Below are 25,236 nucleotides of genomic sequence, written 5' to 3'. Positions count from 1 at the left end.
CCAAACCTCGTGTTTCCGCACATAAAATGGTTGCTTTCCCAAGTCAACACTTCACATTATCATAACTTTCAGCGTCCTCCTAGGGCTTATCTGGAGAGGAAACGTTTCCTCTCCAGTGGAGGCTTGATGCCAATTCACGTTATCTCAGTGACTGTCAGCATCATAAACCCTGTGCAAAAGTGACTCCCTTTAAAAATGAAGAAGTAGCCCCGCAGGGAGGTGGTGTGCAAAGCGTTCGCTGGCTGCAAACCGACCCCGCCGCCAGGGAGCCAAGCCCCAGCGGTGCAGCTCGGGGCAAGGCGGAGGTCCCGGGGCGCGGCCTGTGCAGGCACAGCTGGATTGCGGACCGCTCCAGCTGTTACTGAAACGTCCCAGCGCTCGTTCCTCTGGCTCCAGCTGGCCGGACAGGCTGAGGAAGGCGGAGGCTCCCCTCCCTTCCCGTCACGTCATGGGGGGCTCAGTCCGCCCCGCAGCCAGCGAGGGGGAGCCCGGCGCGCCTCCCGCCAGCCCCACTGCCAACATCTGCTGCTCCGCTCTGCGGCGCCTTCCTCAGCGACTGGCCCGGGAACTCCCCTCCCCCGCCCAGGCTCAGCGCCGCTCCCTGCCGGGAGGCGGGGTCACCGTCCCCTGGCTGCTCCGGTCCCACTGTAACTTTGCGCGCCTGGTTCCCTTTGGCAGGGGCAGCCCAGCCCGGGCCAGCCCGCCCGCCCAGCCGTGCGGAGCAGCTCGGGACTGCGAAGCCAGCGGGCTTTTCCCCCGGGGCGGGCTCGCCCGCCAGCTACACACAGTTTGCGGGGCGGGACTCGGCGCCCAAACTTTCGCACGGGCTCGGCCCGGCTGGGCGCGCCACGGAGCGTGTCCAAAGCTGCCGAGCCCAGAGGCAGCAGCGGCGGTAACTCTGCCGCGCGCCCCCTGGGCGGCGGCTGGCGGCGGGGGAGGACCGAGCGAGCCGGGGAGAGGCGCGCAGGGGCTCGGGCGAGGTGTTCGCCACTGCGGGCGCTGGCTGCCCCCCGGGGACTCCGGCTCCCTGGCCCGGCGCGGGACGAGCAAAGGTCGCCGGGTGAAAGGAAGCCCGGACTGGAGGGACCCCAAAGCCACTGGGTACTGCGCTCCGCCAAATGGCTGCAAAGGTAAAGCGGGACTGGTCTGTCCGTGTGCAAGCCCGGTGCTACCGGGCCAGGGCACTTCAGAGTCCTCGTGCTCCGAGAAGCGTTAGTGAGTATCCCGGGGCTGGTGTAAATCCGGTCCGGGCCCGGGCCCGGGGTGTAATAGAGCTAATGAAGTGAACACCAATCACATGCCTTACTGGGAAACGGCTGGCACAGACTTAGCAGCCAGCTCAGTGTGAACTAATACTTCCCTGCGAGCTGCTGCTGCGCTCGTTGATACCAGCTAGGGGGCCGATGCCCTGTTGGTCCAGGTTAGAAGGAGCAAGTGGTTCTTTCTCAACCCGGGTATGCGGAAGTCTGGGGAAGGGCGGGGGATGCATCAGCTCATTCAGATAGCTGCCCACTTTGACAACAGGCTATCTAAAAGCAGTAGCGAAGTCAGTACAAACTACAATTTCATACAATGACTTGTTTATACTGCTCTATATGCTGACATGTAAGTCCAATATTTATATTTCAATCGATTTATTTTATAATTATGTGGTAAAAATGAGAAAGGAAGCAATTTGTTCAGTAACGGTGTTGTACTTGTATTTTTATGAGATCTGAAACTTGGGGTACGCAAGATAAATCAGACTCCTGAAAGGGGTACAGTAGTCTGGAAAGGTTGAGAACCACTGCTTTAGACTGTAAGTTCTTTGAGGCAAGGAATGTTTGACTCTGTAAAGTCCCGTCTACATTTTTTGGCACAGTATGTACAGTTCATGGCCAAATGTTGCAAAAACGGTTGCATAACTTAGGCTCCACAGCCTGTATTTGTGCTGAATGCTCCTTGAAAACTTATTAATACATGTAATTAATAATGAATATTCTGTGCCAGGTGTTGCACCGGAATGGCATGGAACTTTTGTTTGTTTGCTTTGTTAGCCACACATCTGTAATTGTAACTTGTCATTGGAGAGTATGTACGTATTTACAGGCTAGCTTGTAGGAATTATATTGCGTGTTTACATTTGATGCTTGTGCCTCAGCTCTGTGCACCACATCTGTCATTCCATTGAAATAAATTAAAACAAGGAATGGACAGGGTAAGTGTGTGTGTCTGGGAGTTGGGGCGGGAGGGTGCACGTGGGACTGATTCTGCTCTTACCCACATCAGTTTCACACCAGTGCAATGTCACTAACCACTCCTATCTCATGTAGGTGCAAGCGGGAGGAGGATCAGAGCAGTGAATTCAAAATCGTAGATCTTCTTTTTTGTAGTTAGTGAAAGATATCAAGAGTTTTCCTTCAAGATGGAGATTCCGTGTTCTTGTCAGCGGTGTATTGCTGGAGATTTCTGACAGGAATACTGGATGGTTTTTAAAATTAATTTGAGGAGAACTGTTAGGCTCATAAAAATGAAGAACTGGTTTTACTGGCTGTGGTCAGGCATTCAGATTACTCCAAACTCATTCTGCTAATGCACTTCCAGTCTCACCTGCAGCACTCATGCCTTACTGTTCCAGTCTTAGGCCTCTTTATGAGCAGCAACCATTAATCATGCCAAATTCTAAGTGGTATTGTAATGGGAACTAAAATTTACTAAGGAGTTGGCTGAGCCATTCAAATTTGTTTTTTATCAATAGATTTTAGGTCTCTGCAGATGAAAGGCTAGAGCAGGGGTCGGCAACCTTTCAGAAGTGGTGTGCCCATCTTCATTTATTCACTCTGATTGAAGATTTTGTGTGCCAGTAATACATTTTAACATTTTTAGAAGGTCTGTCTCTATAAGTCTATAATATATAAGTGAACTATTGTTGTATGCAAAGTAAATAAGGTTTTTTAAATGCTTAAGAAGCTTAATTTAAAATTAAGTTAAAATGCCGAGCCCCCAGAGTGGTGGCCAGGACCCGGGCAGTGTGAGTGCCACTGAAAATCAGTTTGCGTGCCGCCTTCGGCACCCTTGCCATAGGTTGCCTACCCCGGGCCTAATGCATTAATCTATAGTAGCGCTTAGCTTTCTAGTATATTTATTCTTGTTAAACTCAAGACCAGTTTTTCCTAGTAGAGGTAAAATATGTTAAGTGCTAATCTAGTCAGGAGAACATTTCCCCCTTGAGAAAAGGAGTTAAGGGTAATGAGAGTTAGTGAACTCTCCTTTTCCCATGCTGCAAACCTGATCACCTTATCCTACAGAAAAACACATGAATTAGGCCATGGGGAGTAAAATTACCCATGAAGTTCCACATAATAGGCCAGATCCCTGGCTGATGTATATCACCATTGTTTCATTTACTTTAATGAAGCAACATTGATTTACACCAGTTGAGGATCTGCTCCACAGAGATTTCCCTAAATTATTCCAGGGGCTGGGGTTTGCCCTCCTGTGTAATGAACAGAGGGTTCCACACATATATCATGAGGTCTGTGAAGCTGGGTACATCTGTGCATAGGTGCTGAGCCTTCAGCCTGGCTCTGTGGCCCCATGATCCCTTTAGGATTCTGGGTAGCACAGCTTTATTGGAACCATGCTGCGGGAGCTTCTTCCACCAGCAACTACTGATAGCCCCTTCCCCATGTCCATGAATGATGATTTCAAGGTCTAGAGAGGAAAGTGAAAAAGTTCTTTCAGCTTCAAGCTACACTAACTGTTTTACAGATTCCCATGAGTCTTGGAGAAGGCAATACATGCCCAGCCTCTCTCCACTTGAGGATCTCTGACTTTGTAGAGAGGAGGAAGGGGAAGAAAAAATGGCAACATGGGTATCAGAGCACAGGTGTTGGAACTAGGAGTGCCTGGGGTGTGGTAGCACCACCTAGCTTGAAGTGGCTTCCATCATGTAAAGGGTTTACAGTTTTGTTCAATGACTTTCAGCACCTCCAACATAAAAATTGTTCCAACGCTACTGTCTCAGAGGATGATTAGGCCCCTTATAATTGTAAATCAAGAGTGAGAACAGAGATGAGAATTATTATTGCAGATTATTTTAAAGAGAAAATGGGCCAACATTTTCAAAAGCACCTGAGTAATTTAGAAGCTGAAGTCCAATTGAAAAGCAATGGGACTTATGCTTCTAAGTTAATTAAGCGCTTTAGAAAATTTGACCCGTGATGTGCTGGGTATTGCGCAAGACAAAACAATAAGACCATCCCTCCTGCAAGGAGTTTACCATCCAAAAACAGATGCATAAAAGAAGATGCACTGGGAGACCCAGTTAACTTAGTGTAGGTTTCTAATGATTCCTCCCCTCTTATACAGTGCTAGGGTAGAGTATAGATATTGGGTGTGTGTATATATGTCATATGATTTTGCACAAATTACGATGTTGCCTTTCTGATCACAATAGCACCTCTGAGGTTGAAATATATTTCTTTCAAAACACATATGAATCAAAATTTCAAAAACTGAACATCTGAGCAAAATTTCTCTCTGCTTGTACCTGCAATTGATCTGAAGAAATAAAATCTGTTTCTCTCCCTCCTTTATACAGGAACTGTTTACTAGTGGAACTCCATTGACTTAAAGGGAGTTACTTCTGTTTTATACCAGTGTTTCTGAAAGAGTATGTCCACACTACCTGCCGGATCAGCGGGTAGCGATCAATCTATTGGGGATCAATTTATTGCATCTAGACAAGACACAATAAATCAATCCCCGAGCGTGCTCCCGTCGACTCCGAAACTCCACCAGGGTGAGAGGCGGAAGCGGAGTTGACGGGGGAGTCACGGCCGTCATCCCACACCGTGAAGGTGGGAGATAAGTCGAAATAAGATACGTTGACTTCAGCTACGCTATTCCCATAGCTGAAGTTGCGTATCTTACATCAACCCCCACCTCCCCTGGTGTAGACCAGGCCAAAGTAGAATTAGGCCCAGTGTTTTTCAAAGTAACTGATGTCTAATTTAAAAAAAAATTCTTTACCTGCAGTTTTCCAAAACTGTATTTTTCAAGTTTGCCACATTGAGCTACATCCCATCAGGGGCAGATGATATGTTCCATTGTATAATGTAACAAGAAAATGAGTGATAGCATAATATGCTAAGCCTCAGTGTATTAAGTGGTACATTTGAACAACAGGCTGGGATCAAATTTTTCAGATGCTAAATGTTCTTTTACATAGTTCTCCTGCTATCAGAGAAATTCTGAGCGAGTGTCAAACTCAGGTTATTGTGGGTATTTAGAAGATGTCAACAGTTAAAGGCGGCATGAATTGTGTGAAATTAATGCTAAGAATGGGTAGTAGAGGATTTGCTACAGTGAAATCATGAAACCAAGCTGTTTAAATTATGAACTAAATATAAGCAGCTAAAGAGATGTACTTATTACATAACACTTCCACAGTTCCTGTACTTTGTAATTAACATTTTAATTTACTTTTTTTTTCTTTGTAGGGAGGAATGTTCCCCCTGGTCCTCCCATATACGTGGCTGCACACTCGATTGAAACATAGTTAAAGAGGATACTAAATCTTGGAACACTGTTTGTGGGTTCTGGGAGGATGGAGGAAAAGAACTACTCTTGTGTATCCAGTCAGTCATGGTGCCCCTCGAGCAAAGCTTTCTAGAACACTTTCCCAAGGAAAGAAGATAAAGCAAAGTTCAAAAGGTAGGTTTAGACAGACTGTTGATTTGAGCAATGTTGTTGACTCAGCAAGTATAAGTTGGAGTGGTGAGGATTTAACGTGTGCGGAATAATAGTTCCGAAGTATCTGATCCACAGGTAAGGTTCAGACCAAAGAGCCCATAAGGAACTCAGTAGTAATACGAGCTGCTTCATGCTGACAGAGAACTTGGGGGTAACTAGCTGAGGGTGGCTGGTAACTCACTATGTTTCCCCTTCCAATGCAGCTTAGCAGGGAAGTATCATCCTCTCTTCTTCTAATGCCCTCTGCAAACACTCCCCAGTTTCGGCCATGTTAGCCTAATTTTCACCTTCATGTCTCATGGGAAGCACATCAGGTTATGTTTAGTTAGAAGTCCAAATATGAATTTAGATGCTTAACTTTTAGGCAACCAAGTTTTGAAAATTTGGCCATTAACTATCTCTTTACTTATCCTTAGGCCTTAAACTTATTTCCCCCCCTCCTGCTAGGTTCTGCATTTCTGGCCCCCAGCTGGCATGACCCAGTAATTTGGGGAAGAAATAAGGGGAAGAAATTTGCCTACTGAATCTTGGGTATTGCACCTGAGAGGTCCCACAGGGGGCCAGACCTAAACTTTGCTTGAGGGGAAGCGTGGTCTGGTGGTTAGAGCAGTATCCTAGGATTCAGGAGACCTACATTAATTTCCCTGCTCTGCCACAGACTTCCTGTGTGACCTTTGGCAAGTCACTTAGTTTCTCTATGCCTCAGTTCCCATCAGTAAAATAGTGATAATAGTTTTTCCTTCCCTCACAAGGTGTTGTGAGGATAAATATATTCAAAAGCATCAGGCAATCAGATACGATGGTTATTTGGGCCATATAAATACCTAAGACGGATGGAAAAGAACATACAGGAAGTTTAAAGAACATGCAGACAGCTAGGACTGAGAGACAGACAGACACAAGTAAAATAGTTAACATTGGGTTCTTCTGGTACTATAGAAAAAGAGAAATAGGTCTGTGCATCACAAACAATGAATGAACCTATGCTTACTGATGATATAGAGTATTAGCATGCAGAGCTAGAACTAAGTCACGTATGGCACCCATAAGAGACACCACAGTTAATCTTGGATAAATTAGCAATTTCCCTGCATCCTTTCTCAAAGGTAAGATTTAAACTAATCAAAGGTAAGGTCAGAAAGTTCAATCCAACTACTGGAGTGTTCCACTAGACTTCAAATACTACTGAATGGTTAGAAGCAAAAGCAGAAATAAGATGCCTCTTCTCTGCTCTGTATGAGTTTCTGGAGCGCTGTGGCACATTGTAAAATCTCCTATTTGTTCCTTAAGGCACCATACAACTGTTAAACCTGCAAGAGCTTAAAACTGGGCAAGAATAATGAATGGATTCATTCAAGCATACCCCAGCCTAAAACTAAGGCACTACAACAGGACACGTTTGACTTATGGAGCCCCACAGCTAGAGGCCCAACAAACAGCATGTGGACAGTAGACATATGTCTCTCCATTGAAGCTCTCTGCCAATCACAGAAGGCATATGTAATGCATTAGAAGAACTGAATAAGAAGGTGGATGATACACCACAAAGCAGATGACAATAGGACCAGGTGCTACTATTAGACAGCTACTGTCATAGACTCATAGACTCATAGACTCTAGGACTGGAAGGGACCTCGAGAGGTCATCGAGTCCAGTCCCCTGCCCTCATGGCAGGACCAAATACTGTCTAGACCATCCCTGATAGACATTTATCTAACCTACTCTTAAATATCTCCAGCGATGGAGATTCCACAACTTCCCTAGGCAATCTATTCCAGTGTTTAACTACCCTGACAGTTAGGAACTTTTTCCTAATGTCCAACCTAAATCTCCCTTGCTGCAGTTTAAGCCCATTGTTTCTTGTTCTATCATTAGAGGCTAACGTGAACAAGTTTTCTCCCTCCTCCTGATGACACCCTTTTAGATACCTGAAAACTGCTATCAGGTCCCCTCTCAGTCTTCTCTTTTCCAAACTAAACAAACCCAATTCCTTCAGCCTTCCTTCATAGGTCATGTTCTCAAGACCTTTAATCATTCTTGTTGCTCTTCTCTGGACCCTCTCCAATTTCTCCACATCTTTCTTGAAATGCGGTGCCCAGAACTGGACACAATACTCCAGTTGAGGCCTAACCAGCGCAGAGTAAAGCGGAAGAATGACTTCTCGTGTCTTGTTTACAACACACCTGTTTATGCATCCCAGAATCACGTTTGCTTTTTTTGCAACAGTATCACACTGTTGACTCATATTAAGCTTGTGGTCCACTATGACCCCTAGATCTCTTTCTGCCATACTTCTTCCTAGACAGTCTCTTCCCATTCTGTATGTGTGAAACTGATTGTTCCTTCCTAAGTGGAGCACTTTGCATTTATCTTTATTGAACTTCATCCTGTTTACCTCAGACCATTTCTCCAACTTGTCCAGATCATTTTGAATTTTGACCCTGTCCTCCAAAGCAGTTGCAATCCCTCCCAGTTTGGTATCATCCGCAAACTTAATAAGCGTACTTTCTATGCCAACATCTAAATCGTTGATGAAGATATTGAACAGAACCGGCCCCAAAACAGACCCCTGCGGAACCCCACTTGTTATACCTTTCCAGCAGGATTGGGAGCCATTAACAACTACTCTCTGAGTACGGTTATCCAGCCAGTTATGCACCCACCTTATAGTAGCCCCATCTAAGTTGTACTTTCCTAGCTTATCTATAAGAATATCATGCGAGACCGTATCAAATGCCTTACTAAAGTCTAGGTATATCACATCCACCGCTTCTCCCTTATCCACAAGGCTCGTTATCCTATCAAAGAACGCTATCAGATTGGTTTGACACGATTTGTTCATGGGGAAAACTCAAGTTGGTAAACCAGAAAAATCAGGCAACTCTTTATTTTATTTATTTAGATTTAACAACAATACAAAAATACTCATACAGAAGCTCTGAGGCCACTAATAATAATTATACTTGCAATGACAGTAACGACCATTCAGGAGCATTAAACGCTAATATACAAATAAATTAACTCTGCCAGCCAGCAGCATTAAATAATCAAATGGGGATAAACAGGTTCCTCAGCCAACCAATTTTTTTTTTTTTTAAGAAAAAAAAAAAAAGCTTGGAAAAATCAATCACCCCCCTCTTACTTCCATCCCAGGAACATATTCTCATCCTTCCTCTATCAAATAGTTTGATTTGGAGGGAGCAGAAAGAGACCCAGAGGCAAGAATTTGCCTTATTCTGCAATACTGTTAATGGAAATAAGTCAACAGATTGCACTGTTGGGGGAACAAGTGTGTATTAAGCAACCTGAGATTGCTGGATCTGCTAACTGGGGTCAGAAGGGAGAGCTCATGACATTTATTGAAGGTTGGGTGCCTGGGACTTGGTCATAGAGTTATTATTTAGATTATAGTAGTACCCAAAATGTATTAGGCTTTTCCAAGCAAAGACCAATAAAAGGTAGAGGAATGAGATGCCACATACAAAGGATCAGGGTGATCTCGGGTACAGCTTATTAGTTGCAAGTCAGTGTTTAAATTCATTTAATTTTAATGTTAAACATATTGAGGCACCTGCCCCCATCAACTTCCTCATCTCCACCTCCCTTCCACACCATTCCCTTGCTTCGGTTCCAGTGTCCTAACTCTTTTCTTCCCCCTCCTCATGTTTCCTTCTCCTCACTTAAATGAACAGTTCACTCACATGAGCCCAGTTCCTGCAAAACGTCTGCAGAAAGGCTTCTCTATAAGGGAAGAAGGATAATGTGGAGTTGGCACCTACCCTCCTCTTCTTCTTAAAGCATGGCTATCTGGCCTGCCTCCCCTTCTTTCACAGAAATGGAGACTGAATTGCACCATGGTAATGTTCTTAGAGAATGATGAATTTCAGATAGTGAGGAGGAGAGAATTCTGCTGTACAGAGGGTTCAGGTTTTCCAAGAGTCCAGATTTCTGCAGCAGCTTGTATTACATGCTGCTCCACCATTGGCCAAAATAACCACTCTGAACCAAATATAAGATTGAATATGTGGATGGAGAGATGAGTCTGAAAGAGAGATATAGCAACCAGCTATCAATCTGGCATGCTACCAAAACAAGAGTTACCTCAGGGGTGACCACACCTGCCAAGATCAGTGGGACCTCCAGATTGCTGGTAATAAAAGCCAAAAGCAAGTTTATGTAGATGGTGACCTGAGGGAAGTAGTTCCTGGATTTTGTGTTCTGTATTTCAAGTACGTAGAACTCAGGCTGTAACTTAGGTGCAAGAGACAGTGTGGAAGCTTCCACAGGAAAGAGTGGCAGAGTGCAGGGCAAGACTGCTTGGTGGGGTGTGTGGGGGGGTTTACTTGACCTATCATTCTCCAGCTGGGAACCACCACCACCTCCTCCCCTGGCCTGCAGTCCTGATGCGACCTACATCCCCCTATTGCTAGTTCAGGAAGCAGCTAGACGCAGCTGCTTGTGTGGGAAATAGGCACGGAGCAATACTGAGTACAGAATGGCCTAATGCAGGAAGGAGTTACCCAGAAGAGGTAGGAGGCAGTCCTCTGTTCTTGTGTACAGTCAATGTATCTACAAGTTGGTGGTGCATGAAAAGGTCATTGGCATCTCTAAGTTTCACAAGGAGCCTGGGATTTGCTGTACTTTGCGTACACACAGTTTATGGTAACAATGTAATAATAGTCAGGAGCTGCAGTAAAACATTACAATCTCCCAACAACCCAAATGCTCCCTATGTAAATCGTTAGTCTTAGTCAAATGAAATGATACCTAAGTCTGGGTCTTCATATATAGCCACACCACAAGCCCATAGACTTTACTATCCTCTTCTGGTTATTTAAGTCCATAAATGTGTATAGTTCATTTGAAGCCCAATTTAAGCCTTTCTTGCCCTGCAACCTAGCTGAAATAGCAATGCTGTCACTGAGCTGGTCAAGACAATCTGCTGCCCAAGGCAAAACTTCAGCGTGCTGCCCCTCCTGGAACAGACTCTTGGGGTGGGAAGATATGTTTTTTTCATAGATTCATAGACTCTAGGACTGGAAGGGACCTCGAGAGGTCATCGAGTCCAGTCCCCTACCCTCATGTTGAGCCATCTGTTGGTTCGGTGATACCCAGTTTGTCTAGAGTGACCCGTGCATTGGTGCAGAGCCCTTCTGTTCTTGATTAATGCTGAAATGCACCTGCAATCTTGGCCCTGAAATTCCAGGCTCTGTTGCTGCCCTTAGCAATTTCAAGACAGTGAGCCTCATTCAGAACTTGTGTGCCAGTTTTATGCCACTTAACTCCACCAACCTCCCAGGAGTTATTCTCCAGTTACAGTGTTGTGAGGTCAGAAACTGATCTAGTGCTCCTAATTGCCAGAACACTCACAAGTAGCTTGAAGAACTTAGATACCATTGTGATAGGCCCTATGCATTGGTTAGATAGCTAGAGTACAAAGAATGTATGAAAAAGGAAGGAAATAAGGTGGTGATATTTTTCCTGAGTAGCCTGTAAACAAAAAACAAACTTAAAATCTCTCCAGAGAGATTAACTCTAACCACAATGGGGACACCCATTATGTTCTAGCTGCCATGAAATGTTCCTAGATATCATGTAATAACTCCATGCAGTACAGTGGAATCTCCATCTCACATAGCAGGATCTCGTAGTGTAGGGTATGCTAGCTTATAAGGTTTCTCATGCACTGTAGTCAATAACAACATTATCTTCTGTTCACAGACTATGGGCCAAATTCTTTTAATATATATGGTTCCCTTAACAGGATGCTTGCTGCTGAACATAGTTATTCCACCTGGACTTTGTCTGGGATACCAGGATTAACACACACATTCTTTAAAATGTCAAGTGGGACTTTTACTGGCCACCAAAGGCCAAGAAATAAGGTTTATGTTAGCCTCTGAATTAACTGCATCTGATGTCAGCGGAACTCCTGGCTCCTCCCAGCTGAATCCCTCCCAGGGATACCTGTGTTCTAATTTTAGTTTGATTTTCCAAATCATCAGCTGCACACTCTAGATTAGAGATTTGCTGTCAGGCAAAACAGCTATAATTGACCTCTGTGATCTGCAAGTGGGCGCTCAGAGTCAATAGCATTTAGTTATACACCCTGGACTCAATTCTGCTCTCAGTTACACCGGTGAAGCCCAGCTGCAGGGGGCAGAATTTGCTCCCCCCCATGCTTGTGAGGGGATTCATATTTTGTTAAATGTGTACTTGGAAGAATCTTGAGCTGCGTTCATGGCTTTCTGACTGGGAAACGCGCAATACCCTTTCAATCAGCAGTGTCCAATGTTTGTAGTGTGACAGTAGAAGGTATTACTTCAAAGAAGTCAAGAGACCACAATCCACCCTTAGGGGTGACAGATTCTCTGCCTTGTTTCACTTCCTTTTTGCCTCTCAGGCTGAGAAACAGCAGGAGAGGGACAGCAGCTGTTCAGCGTGCTCCCGCCTCTCATCAGGATCCTGGCTGTAGTGGAAACAGTGGGAGGCACTTGGAGAGATAAGACCCCCGAATGCATTCAAATACTTCCATTTAGAAATCAAAGGGCATGGCTCTGGGAACACGCACTGAACTCCTTGTCAAATATACATTTTCTTCTTAATCCAATTGTCTCTGAAGGCCACGATTTAGAGCCTGGAGGATACAACAGTTTTCATCTCTGATAAGCTGCAGATACGCATGTGTCGAACAAAAACATCTTCAGATGAACTGCCCTGGATTTGAACATTTATGGACATTGGTACCATAAAATATCAGTCTGTCTGGGGAGGGCTTTTTAACTCCAAACAGAGCAGCCAAGACAGTCTGGTGTTATCAGAGCTGTCTGCTCTCGGTGGGCAGGATGGTGGAGAATCCCACTAGGTTTGTCAAGGGGGCAGGGTTGAGCCTCCTACAAAAAGTGTAGTGGAGCTGTTCCCCTAGAGCCAATGTATCATCTAATATCCATATAAGATCTTGGGGGAGACCCACACGGAAGTCCTGTGCTGCCACTCCAGATCCAGAGCCCCTGTTCTCCTTCTGGGTTGCTGACATTGGAAACTCCCCCACCCATTGCTGCTTTGAGAACTCCTTTGGAAGTGTATGTGTTGTGAGGAGGAGGCGGTTTTGATTTCCCAGCATAGAAGGCGACCAAAGCTGTTGTAGCTGGATTTGTTGTTGCTGGGTTGAGGGAATGATGTGTTCCATTGGCCCTCCCTTTCTAGATGCCTCCCCACAAGCAGTGCTCTGGATCCATGGAGGGTCATTCTACAAGGCCCAAAGTGGGGGATGGGCAGGATCGGAGGAAGGCATCAGTGAAAGTTGTTGACTCCCCCTCTGCGCAGAATGGGAGAGATCAGCATACAGAGAATCCTCTCTGTGCTTTGATCTTTGAAGATCTTATTGTGAAAGAATCTGACTGGCCACCCACAAAAAGATATTTGGAGAAGCTTGCGGGGTAGGCTGTGCTAGGCACATGGTGCTGTATTTAAAGAGCTGTGACTCGGTTGAGTCACTGCAGTGATTATAATACTTTAACTTTATTTAGCATACTTCTTCAGGAGAATCTCAAGAGCGGGTTTCTGTTTACACTGTGCCTTGTCTGGGGTTTCTCAGTGGGTTGGTCTATAGACTAGTATGCTAGGTGGGGCTCTGTATCTCTCAGTAGGATTTCAACACCTTCTGCATTGTTGTATTAACTCTTAGCTTAGTAAAATATTCATTGTTTGTCCTGCCTCCATGGCTCTGTCTACACTGGATTTTTTTGTCCCAATGTAACTACATGAGTGCAAACTCACAGTATAGCTGTACTGCACTGCTGTAAGTCAGGGGGTCACTCTGTGTGAGTTACCCAGGTGAATTACTGTGGTAATATGTACAGGTGTAAGCCCTGTTTTGCACTGGTGTGCAAATAGCTGGGGTTTGCTCAGGTCTAACTACATCAGTGTTGCTACATTGGTGCCGACTTCTGTAATCTGCCCAAATCGGTGACTGCCGAGGAACAATCGCTGCTAAGGAAGGACATGATCCAGTTCTTGGACTGGATTTACAGCAGTGATATTCGACTGACTTCAGTGGAGCAGCTCCTGATTTACTCTAGCATGAGATGTGTCTGGCTAGTATCCTACAGATCCTAGTAGTGTCTGGCTAGTATCCTACAGATAAAAAAAAAAAAATGGGGGTGGCTCGGGGGGGGGCGGCTAGATTGTGGGTTTAAGGTGTGTCCTTCCTTGTGGGGGTTAGATGCAGCTGCACTGCAGGCGGAGCCCCTGGGGAACTGCAAAATTCCTGCATGGCCTCTGGAGGAGTGCATGGTGGAGTGGCAGCCCACCACCAATTTGAAGGGCATAGCATGTATCCAGCTGAACATTGATGTCTGTACTGAGAGGAGCAGGCCCTACCCTCACTCAACCCCCTTTGGGTTGGCTACAGCCACTTGGGTTAGCCTGGAGCATCCCTACATTCAGGGAGTGCAAGGATGGTAACTGTAGTTGACCCCTTTTGCAGCAACACAAGGAAGAGAGAGGCTCCTCTGTTTTCTCTCTCTTTTCCCTTATCCACTTACACAAGGCCATCACAAACTGCCCCAGATTATTTGTGGTTTTCATACTTATAAAGTTGCTCAAACCTGTGACTTGCAAAAACCCCACAGGAACAGAGGAGGATGCAGCTGTGCATCCACCTAGACTGGTCTGTCAGTGGCCAAACCCACATACAGAGAACAGCGTAACAGGTGATGTGAAATAAGATGCCTGTTGGCGGTTTCTGCTCTGAAAACCTGGCAGTTAGCAGTCAGCACATACCTTGAAACATGATGGTTCATATGCTCTTTACATACTTGTGTCCTGTCTCATGTAACTGGATGTTCTCATTAGCTAGATAAATACCTAATCCTACAAAGCTGCTGAGCTCTTGGCCTCTAAGGGTTGGTCTACACTACGGGGGAAAATCGATCTTAGATACGCAACTTCAGCTACGTGAATAATGTAGCTGAATTCAAAGTATCTAAGATCGAATTACTCACCGTCCTCACGGCGCGGGATCAATGTCCGCGGCTCCCCCTGTCGATTCTGCAACTCCGTTCGGGTTGGTGGAGTTACGGAATCAATATAAGCGCATTCGGGGATCGATATATCGCGTCTAGATGAGACGCGATATATCGATCCCCGAGCAATCGATTGCTACCCGCCGATACGGCGGGTAGTGAAGACGTACCCTATGATACAACATATAATGAGCCTGTCACAAGGTTAGAAAGTGTTTCCTCAATCACATTTAAATGTGTTGCTTATTGGTTTATGGTGGTCTTGCATTATGTGGAAAGGTAAATAGAAGCACTCGTTTTACCTTCTCTCATTGCTATCTACACTGCTAGCAAGTCCCCGCTGTAACTTAGACAGGCTGGATAGTGAGTGCAGAGTAGTGAGGGCTACAAGATATAATAAGCCTTCACTGAGTCCTTAGGGACTATCCTTTGGCAGGTAGATGAATTACTACACCTACCAGGTGGCATAACCTTGGTGGGACCCAATCAGATGGAGCCTTCAAAAGAAGATGGTGACTCCCACCTCCTTTCCTACTATAACAATCCTAAATAAGGGGAAAAAATATTGACCCTGCATGCAACACGTAAGGAAAATGGAACTTAATAAGAGGAATGGTATAAGCACCTGAGATATGTTGTTAGGCACAACCAGAGATTGGATTAGATAATGAGAGGCCCAGGAGAAGGGTAAACTTGGGCATTTCTATTCTGTTCTGTATAGGTTCTTATGCCACTCTCATCATCATAGTATCTGAGCACCTTCCAGTAGCGCATTAAGCATCATGACTAAGACTACGATTTTGTCACAGAGGACATGGAATCTGTGACTTCGAAAGACCTCCGTGACTTCAGCCCCAGCAGCTGGGAGCTGCAGGTTCCCATCACCTCCCGCAGCAGTAGGGAGCTTTGAGGTATACCTGCCATCTGAGGCAGCGGGGGGCTCCAAGCCACCATGGGCAGCAGGGGTACCCCGCAGCTCCATGCCACTGCAAATAACAGAGGGGATACCTCGCAGCTCCCCCTCCTGCATGCTTTGTGTTTGTTAGAGCAGGCAGGTTGAAAAAAATCTTGTGTACTTGGAATTAAAATAGGCAAGTTTGTGATGAACTCGCCCCGAGAAAGCCTGGTCTGCTGCACAAATGAGGTGGACATCTCCTTTCTGCCAGAGGGGTGGAGTTGTCAACCACAGTCTTCACCTGAGAGCTGTAGGCAATCTTTTAGATATGCTGAGCGCAGGCCACTCAGCATCTTGAAGATAAGAACAGAGACCTTGAACTTGACTTCATGTTCTATGAAAAGCCAGTGTAGGGAGCAATGACAGGTCTGATGTGCCTTGTGGTAACCATGTTGCTAAAGAGAAGTGCCGCAGTGTTCTGTGCTAGATGGAGTTTCTTAAGGGCTAATGGCTTCATGCCCAGGTTATCCCATTGCTGTAACCCAGATGGGAAGTGATGAAGGTCTGTCTGAGGCCAGCTCATCATTCACCAGGATGGGACAGGGTCTCCTAGCCAACAGGAGATGGTAGAAAGCATTTCTCACAGATGCTGCTATGTGAGAGCATCATGTCTGCGAAGAATCCAACAGCACTCCTAAGCTATTGACTAAATTGACCTTAAAAAAAAAAACGGAAGTGGAATCTAGCAAGTTTTAAAAAGGGATTTTCTGAATGACCAGCTTATGGCCATTCAAAGTAATCTCAAGCATCAGGCGTGGCCTACTGCCCTTACAGTGCTTCAGAAATGCCATCTAATTTTTGGCCATAGAAACGTACTTAAAAGATTTTCTGGATGGAAGTGCAGACGTTCGCCATTCTCCTTCCAAGCACACGGGCTGGTTAAAGGGGTGTGGGCTTCCAAATACCAAATCCTGCCGGGTCCGTGAACAAAATGCATGTGGAATTAAATAAGGCTTAAACTGCAGCAAGGGAGATTTAGGTTGGACATTAGGGAAAAGTTCCTAACTGTCAGGGTAGTTAAACACTGGAATAGATTGCCTAGGGAAGTTGTGGAATCTCCATCGCTGGAGATATTTAAGAGTAGGTTAGATAAATGTCTATCAGGGATGGTCTAGGCAGTATTTGGTCCTGCCATGAGGGCAAGGGACTGGACTCGATGACCTCTCGAGGTCCCTTCCAGTCCTTGAGTCTATGAGTCTATGAGTCTATAAGTCACCAAAACATTAAAAAAATTAAAACTACCTAGTATGCCTAATCAATTTATAATCAGAGCTCTTGAAATAACACCCAACATTTAAATAAAAATAAAAAATCAATGGACACTCTGGCCATTAAAACCCCACAATTTCAGTGTGTACATAAACTAAAGCTCGAAAAAGTTGTCACTGTTCATAACAATGTTTGTTTAAAAAAAAAAAAAACCTACCCTAACAGAACACCTGCTTTTCCAAGCTAATAATAGCTTTGTGTATATTAAGGCCACCACTTTGCAAGACATGCATTTTAATCTCACCACTGCTGCAGGCAATACTATCATTTATTGACCTGCAAATAAAATTCTACCATCAGCCCTTAGGTTCCAATTACCCTTTAATTGGACTGTCTTAGCACCTAATGAATTTGCTTTTACTCCTACCAAAGGTTCAAAAAATTTCTAAATTAAAAGGACAAATTCATATGCTCCAAAATATCAGATTAAAAACTATGCTTTTCTTACAGCCTATAAAGTGTCTACTTTATATACTAAGAATAATGTATTGTGTTCTGTGACTAAAGTTGTACAGCAACCCCATTATAGTATTACAATAAAAATGTTAATGCTTTTATTGTTGTTTAAAGTTAACTTAGTGTTATTGTAAAAAATGTACTAATAATAGCACCTTCCATGTTCATACTAACCATGCGTTGTTATTATATTTAATTAAATCCCCAAAATTTATACCATGTAAGCTAAAGTCAAAAATACAAAGTTTAATAAAAATAAAAGTTTAAAATTAATAGGTGTGCTAAAAGCACAAAAGTGGGGAGTGTGGAAGTTGAGAAAAGAGCAGACATCTTAGTCTTCCAGGAAGAGCAAGAGCCAGGCTAACTCTAACAGCTAATAATGTGAGACTTCTAAGCAGGACATGGGCGAGTGGAAAAGAACTGTAAAAGATACTGGTTTTTGACCTTGTGTTTAAATCAAAATAAAATGCAAACTATAGCAAAAATTGCTTTAAAAAAAGTAAAATAACAAAAAGGAATATGTATAAACAAAATGCAATTGTTGATTATTATTCTATGTCACAAAAGGTATAAATGCTTGCCGTAATTGTTTATCTAATGGAGACCTGCCTCGGGAGGAGAACCCCTGCCCGTGAGTACTCTCCTCTTGCAAGTGTTTTAAAAAAAAAAACAAACCTAACCAACCTCAAAGTAAGAACTCATTTTTTCTCCCCCAGCCCTAATATTGTGTAATAAGTGCATCTGAATTATTTGCACCCTCAATAAATGTCATTTGGACTTCTGAATATATGGTTACACCTGCAGAGCAGGTACATAGACATCTAAGTGACTAATTGTACCCACTTATAATTGTGCCCACAATTTTATCCTTCGAAGTTTTTTGCATTTGTAAAATCATGAGTGCAAAAACAAAGTCTAGTTAAACCTGGACTGAAAATGTGCACCAAAGGACCCATTTTGCTCTCACATAAACTCTCACTGAATTTGATGGGAGGTTTGCTCTTATAATTGAAATCCGGATTAGAGGCACAAGGCAATGGACGCTTGGGTTCAGATATATGGGTGCAGGAATTGAGCTGAGGAGGGAGGACATAGTGGCTGTAAGCCATCTACAAATCCTGCCTCAAACCTGGAGCTAACTGGAGGTTGTTTTGGACTCTAGGATAATGTAGGGCAGGTCTAAGGCTAAGTTGCTACGGAATTATAGGTCATTAGGAGTTGTTACACCAGCTCCTTTCACCTACGCACCTCTAGCCTGCCTATGACATGGGGGAATGCTGGGGATAGAAGTATAGAGACAGTTACACTGGCTTTATGCCACCTATGGATTCCCCTAAACCTGGTGCCAGACACTATGTTCAAAAGCTATTCTAAAATCATCTTATTTCATTGTAGGTACCTATATAGTTTTTAGTATATTAATCAACCCATTCTAAGGCTGAAATGCTCCTAATCTTGTAGCAGTTTTGCAAACCAAGAATAGAATAGTACTTCCTTTGCACATTTCCTGAAGAAGGCTTTGCCACCGCAGTTTGCATGTGTATCCTTTGCTGACTGTTCAGTTCCATATTTTTCAAATTCAACAAAACATACAACCATAAGGTAGCAAAGCTGTCTTCTGCTCTTTCCTTTCCTATTAACCACACACCCATACAGCGGTAGCTAAAAAGTTCCTTTTAGGGAGAAAACATTGCAGATTGCTCTACGCATGAGCAGTTCCATTAAGAGGGAAAATGGAGTTATAACTAAGACCGCACCCAGATGCAGACTCCTGTCTCATTTTAATCCAGTAATAGACACGATGCTGTTCACACTCTGCTGCTAAAAGCAAAAAACGTGGAGAAAGGATCATTGTGCTTCACCTTCATTGCAATAAAACATAAGTTTGAAAGCTGTTACATAGCAGATGGCTTTTAATATGCAGTTGCACAACTGAGACTCGGAAGTTCCTTTGCAGCAGTCTCCCAGAGCTCCAGGAGGCAGAAGGTGCATTCTGTGCTCCCCTCCACTGCTGCCAGGGCTATGACCCAGTCTCACCACCACTTCCTTTACAGCAGTTGCTGCCACCATGCAGGAGCAGCCCTTACCCCTCAAGGGTCTTCTGTGCCAGGATCAGCCATACCTGGAGGTGATGGTGGGAAGTGCCTTTCCCCTTCTGTCCCCTTGTACACCCACACATTGGCCAGCCCCAATGCTATCGATAAAAAGGATGCACTGTCTGATTTTTAAAGCACTGGCTTTAATTCTTTATTTTTAATTTTAAAAAGCAATATTTAAAATATCTGGACAAAATAAATATCCACTATTAACTGACCTGTAGAAAAATAACTATATGGTCCTGATCCTGCTTCCACTGAATTCAATAGGTTTTTAGCCAAGGGGCTAAATTCAGCCCCACCCCCTAATAGCACAGAGATGAAAATTGCACTTCTGCAACACCCCCAGGGACTGCTGCTGGTTTCTTCCTTGGGGGGAGCACAAGTGGAGATGAAAGGGAGTTGGCAAATCAACTGTGTGATACAGACACCCTTACTCAGGCTGAATAGTATTTTACTCTGCAAAGTGTTCCATTGACTTCACTGGGCTAATTCAGCATGAGAAACGGGTTGATGCAAACAAGGCTGGCAAAATCTGGCCCTGAATTAACATGTTTATGATTTGCTGCTACTAAGTGAGGTTTAATATAAGGAAATAATAAAGAGTTCTCCATGCCCTATCTTTCTGCTATCATTGTTTTTAAGCTGTAGCTAAATGCAGTTTTGTTTCTGGCAGAAGCTGGAATTATCTTTATTGTACCCTTCCGTGATTAAAATCTCACTATATTGCTATCTTCCTACAGAATGAAGAGATATAAATGTCCCTTCAAGTATCCCATGAGACAAAAGATCCTGATTCTGTTTTTAACAGTGTGGCTGCTTGCACTTCTGAAACTTCTCAATGTTGAAAGACTCTTATTCCCTCAGAAAGGTATTTATTTAGTTGAGCACTTTTTAAGCACTTCTTCTTATGTTAAAAATAAATACTCCTATCTTAGAAACAACTTCCAGTATGAAATTAACTGTTCATGTATATACGAAGAAGAACCTAGTGAAATTGGCAAGAGTTTAGAGATAAGAAAAAAAGACATCATTGATTTAGAAGATGAAGACGTTATGGCTATGACCAACGATTGTCAGGTGTATCGTACACTTAGAGGATACCACCTGAAGCCTGTTTCCCTGGAGGAGGAAAGTTTCCCATTAGCCTACTCTTTGGTTGTTCACAAAGATGCAATAATGGTTGAAAGACTCATACACACATTATACAGCCATCAAAATATTTACTGCATCCATTATGACCAAAAGTCTGCTAATACTTTCAAATATGCTATGGACAGTTTAGCTAAGTGCTTCCCCAATATTTTCATTGCATCTAAATTGGAGACAGTGGAATATGCACACATTTCTAGGCTCCAAGCAGATTTTAATTGTTTGTCTGATTTGATGAAGTCGTTCGTTCCATGGAAGTATGTTATTAATTTGTGTGGTCAAGACTTTCCTTTGAGGTCAAACTTTGAATTGGTATCTGATTTGAAGAAACTCAATGGAGGAAACATGCTGGAGACTGTAAAGCCAAGTAGCAGCAAAAGGGAACGATTCACATATCACTATGAACTTAAGAGTGCGCCTTATAAATACATGCAGATGCCTGTAAAAACCAACATTTCTAAAGATCCACCACCTCATAACATTGAGGTTTTTGTAGGCAGCGCCTATTTTGTTTTAAGTCGAGCATTCATCCAATATACCTTTGAAAAATCTCTTGCTAAAGATTTTTTTGAATGGTCCAAGGACACTTATTCTCCAGATGAACATTTCTGGGCAACCCTTGCGCGGGTGCCTGGAATACCTGGGGAGATTTCAAGGTCAGCTCATGATATAACAGACCTGCAAAGCAAGACTCGCCTGGTGAAATGGAATTACCTAGAGGACCACTTGTATCCTCCTTGTACTGGTACCCATATTCGCAGTGTGTGCATCTATGGAGCTGCAGAATTAAGGTGGCTTATAAATTATGGACACTGGTTTGCCAATAAATTTGACTCCAAAGTGGACCCTGTTTTAATAAAATGCTTGGCAGAAAAACTTGCCAAACAACAGAAGGAATGGGTTGATTTGTCTTCCGAAAGCTCTTTCATGCACAGAAGTTCTGCAGATGTTTCACTATAGTGGAACACTACACTCAGTAGTCAGTGTTATCCAGAGTCTGACGCTCAATTGTCTTAGGATGTAAAATGCTACCAAATCAGAATGCTCCTTCTGCACAAGTGTAAATGAGTACACAAGGTGCAATGGAGAATCAGAATGCAATGAAGAGTCAGCCCCCAGATGTGATGTTATATGTTATGCCCTTCAAGAATCATTGTATAGTTCACCAAAACAACACTGTGTCCTTAATATTTTTCAAGGTGATTCTTAGCTCCACTTTTGAATGTTTTTTTAGGGAGCTGTGGCACTATTTGTGGTAATGGAATGCTTCAAATTGAGCTTCCTGCGCAATAGCTAGGATAATGCCTCATGTCTGTCCTCCTTATTCCCATCTTCTTCTTTAAAAGATTTGAAACATAGGAAGGAAGATGTCCAGGTCTGCTACCTCAGAAAAGCTGGAAGGAAAAAACCCAAAACTAAAATGAGTCTAAAGAGAAAGTCTGATGACCGCTGAGCCATAGGACTGATCCTGTGAACCCTCCACTCCCAGTCAGTGGGAGATGATGGTGCTTAGCCATTTGCAGGATTGGACCCATAACAATGATTTTTGCAATGTGAATATGATTGGATGATAGAAGAGAGATCCTGGAACCTTGCCCACTGCATTGGAAGTAGCAGTGTTCTCGCCTGTTTGTCTCTGTATTTAGTTTCCCCCTCTATTAATTTTATGCTTCCATACACTTTTCTGTACCTTTGAATTTTATGATGGTTGACAGAGGCAGCATTACACATGGCAGTTCTTTTCAAGTCTGTACGTATTCACTGGAAATGACAGCTTTCAGAGCTCTGCCTAACAGAAATCAGTGCCAGAAAATGTATTATTCTAGTTCAGTTGCCATCTCCTCCATTAGAAACATATTCCTGCAAAACCACAGTCATTTGGGTCAGGGACACCATTTTAGGATGGCGCACTGGGTCTATGTAGATACAGTAGGTAACAAATGGAACTTTTAATTCTCATTCAACAGTTTGGTGTTACGTTAAAATGCAAAATATTGACAAGTCCAGAATTTGTCCTAGTCACAGGCCCAGATCCTGAGTTGGGGCTGAGGTGCAACCAGTGCACCTCAGGAGGGGGCTGTGCAGAAGTGGTTTTATGCCACCTTTTTGCTTCCCTGGTCCTGAGCTGATCTGTGCCAGGCCAGGCTCCCACTTCAACTTAGAACTCACTTGCTTCAAATTGCTCTGGCTGCCAGTGGCCCCAAAGATTATCATAATAGCCATGGATCTTGGGGCAAGATGGAGCCCTCGCCATCTCCCTTCTCTCAGCTATGCCTCCTACACTGGGGGCCAGAAGAGGTGGTGATGTGGGAGTTTCTACAGCAGCTGTTCCCCAAGTCCTACTATGCAAGGGAAAGTCATCTGAGCCCTGGATCTGTGACCAGAATAACTTTGTACTGTCCCAACACGGCCCAGGATCTGGCTCACAGTGTTCAATAACAGTATTGCTCTTGTCTTTATCTATCCATAAACTGCTGCAGTAATACCAGGCCCTGTTGTCTCATTTACAGACAGGACCAGAACTACCCTTGATGCACAATACTCATGGAAAGTGTTTAGCTGATTACATAAAATTGTGACTCAAACTGACAGGATTGAGGACATACTTAATTTGAGCAAGTTATTCAGTCTTAGCTTTAGCACATAGGGCAGCCATGAACTAGTCACTAGTGGTTTAAGAATGGCACTGAGGGTCAAGAATCATGGGCTTTCCTCCCAAATCTGCCACCAACTTGCCGTGTAAAGTCACTTAACTTCTGTGCCTCAATTGCTCCACCTGTAACATGGGAATAATGCTGTTTAACCACCTTTGTAAAGCACCTAGAGACCTATGGCTGACGAATCTATTGTGGTTAAAATGATAGATTACAACAACTTCTTCTCACCAAAACTATTTATGAAGTCTCTATAAATGCATGGAACACAAATTCTCTTAATGTTCTCACATAAATAGGAATATATTTTTAAAACTAACTGTAATTTAGGCTGGTAGTCTGCCATTACTCCTTTGGTGCTGTTCTGGTTTATCTTGATAATATGGTTTATGGGGACTTTCTAGAATGGGAAGTATTGATTGCATTTACAGAGTTGTGCATTACCATGTTCACACTTGGGAACTCCAGAATATGTTGAATTATGCTATCATATCATGAAAGGCTGTCAGAGGGTCAAACTTAGTTCTTGTCTACACAAGACAACTTGCATCAGTTTAACTAAAATCAGTTTAAAAATACATCTTAAGTTAAGCCACTATGAGTCTGTGTGAACAAGGCCTTATATACTTCTTAGACCATGGAAAACAAGGGAATGTAGAAGTGATACTGTCTGCTGAGTTAGGGCCCCCATCATGCTACATGTTATCATGAAATATTTGTTTGAAGTGAAGTACAGGGTGTGCCCCGTCACAATGCTGCGAATTGTAAATATCCTGGTGAATATCTGTTCTTTTTGGTGATATAATCCAAAGCTCTTGTGGCATGACGGTCTACAAAATGTTTTCAAATACAGTCTATCCCCAAAATTTAAGATTATTTTCCCCCCTCACTTGTAAAATTTAACATTGGTTATACGTAGATGTATAACACACACACAGTATGCATGTATACTTGCAGTGTAGAGACCCATGGCATAGTTCTGCGATAAAATATGAACAAAAAATCACAATCAATATGCATCTTTGAGGTCATCACCTGACCCTGCCCCTCATCCATCCCTCTCTCTCTCTCTGCTGGGACTTGTTTGAAATGACTAGTATGACCCACCAATGTCTTTGCCATTCATGAGAAATGTAGCCATACCAAACATATGCTGAGATAAGTATAAAATTTAGCGTGGGCAGAAACTTAGCTTACAAACAGTTATTAAGCAGGTATTCTACTTCAATGGGGAATTTTTGCTTATTGAAGCCAGGAGCTTCCCCCACACCCTCCACAAAAGTCTTCAATATAAGTTCTTGTCCATAGCATTTTCAAATGGAAAATATATTTGCATTATTAGATGGCCTCCCATACTTCCATCCCATTAAATAAAAGGTACCTGCTCATGATCCCCTTACACCTCCTGTGCAGAGCTCCAGTAGCACAAATCAGGTGGAAAAGCAATTTATCTGGCCAGCTGGAGATTTTCCCAGAGAAGGCAACATGGCAGAGATATTACCAGCAGAAAGAGGGCATAAACATTGCAGAACATTGCTGCTGTTCCTGGCTGCCAGAGTACCCTTTGCAGACAACACAACTTTGAGCAATGCTCAAGTAGCTACTTGGACCTTCCAAGCTGTGCTGTGGCAGAAGAATTAGTCCCTGGGATCAAGCTAAAGATGTTTTTAGTGGCTGGAAATGGGGGAGGTTGACAAAAGTGGTAACTGTATTCTAAGAAGCATTTTTTAAGGAAGAGGAAAAAATGACCTGTTTAGGAGACCAAGCAAACCTTCTTGGTGGAGGGCAGTACTTGCCAAGTGCCTCGTTGTCTTTGTTCAGGATTTGCCACAGATTTCATCAAAGGACATTATTGTGAATGCCACAATAAAGCTGATTTGAATGTGACAACA

General features: G+C 43.6%; 1 protein-coding gene across 4 annotated transcripts; it reads left to right on the top strand.

The window, feature by feature from the left end:
• Nucleotides 1–213: 213 nt before the first annotated feature.
• On the top strand, nucleotides 214–25,236 carry GCNT4 (glucosaminyl (N-acetyl) transferase 4). Of its 4 annotated transcripts, XM_030566581.1 has the most exons (5): nucleotides 214–1,130; nucleotides 4,583–4,654; nucleotides 5,484–5,697; nucleotides 7,027–7,304; nucleotides 20,282–25,236. In XM_030566581.1, exons 4-5 carry the CDS (start codon nucleotides 7,270–7,272, stop codon nucleotides 21,648–21,650), a joined length of 1,404 nt encoding a protein of 467 aa, XP_030422441.1. In that variant the 5' UTR covers nucleotides 214–1,130; nucleotides 4,583–4,654; nucleotides 5,484–5,697; nucleotides 7,027–7,269; the 3' UTR covers nucleotides 21,651–25,236. The 4 variants fall into 4 exon arrangements, with proteins under 4 accessions (XP_030422441.1, XP_030422443.1, XP_030422440.1 ...); XM_030566583.1 differs by lacking the exons at nucleotides 4,583–4,654; nucleotides 7,027–7,304 and adding an exon at nucleotides 18,010–18,073; XM_030566580.1 differs by lacking the exon at nucleotides 4,583–4,654.

The sequence above is a fragment of the Gopherus evgoodei genome, chromosome 6, assembly GCF_007399415.2.
Source record: "Gopherus evgoodei ecotype Sinaloan lineage chromosome 6, rGopEvg1_v1.p, whole genome shotgun sequence".
NCBI classification, from domain to species: Eukaryota; Metazoa; Chordata; order Testudines; family Testudinidae; genus Gopherus; species Gopherus evgoodei.
This window is presented reverse-complemented; position numbering and strand designations above follow the sequence as displayed.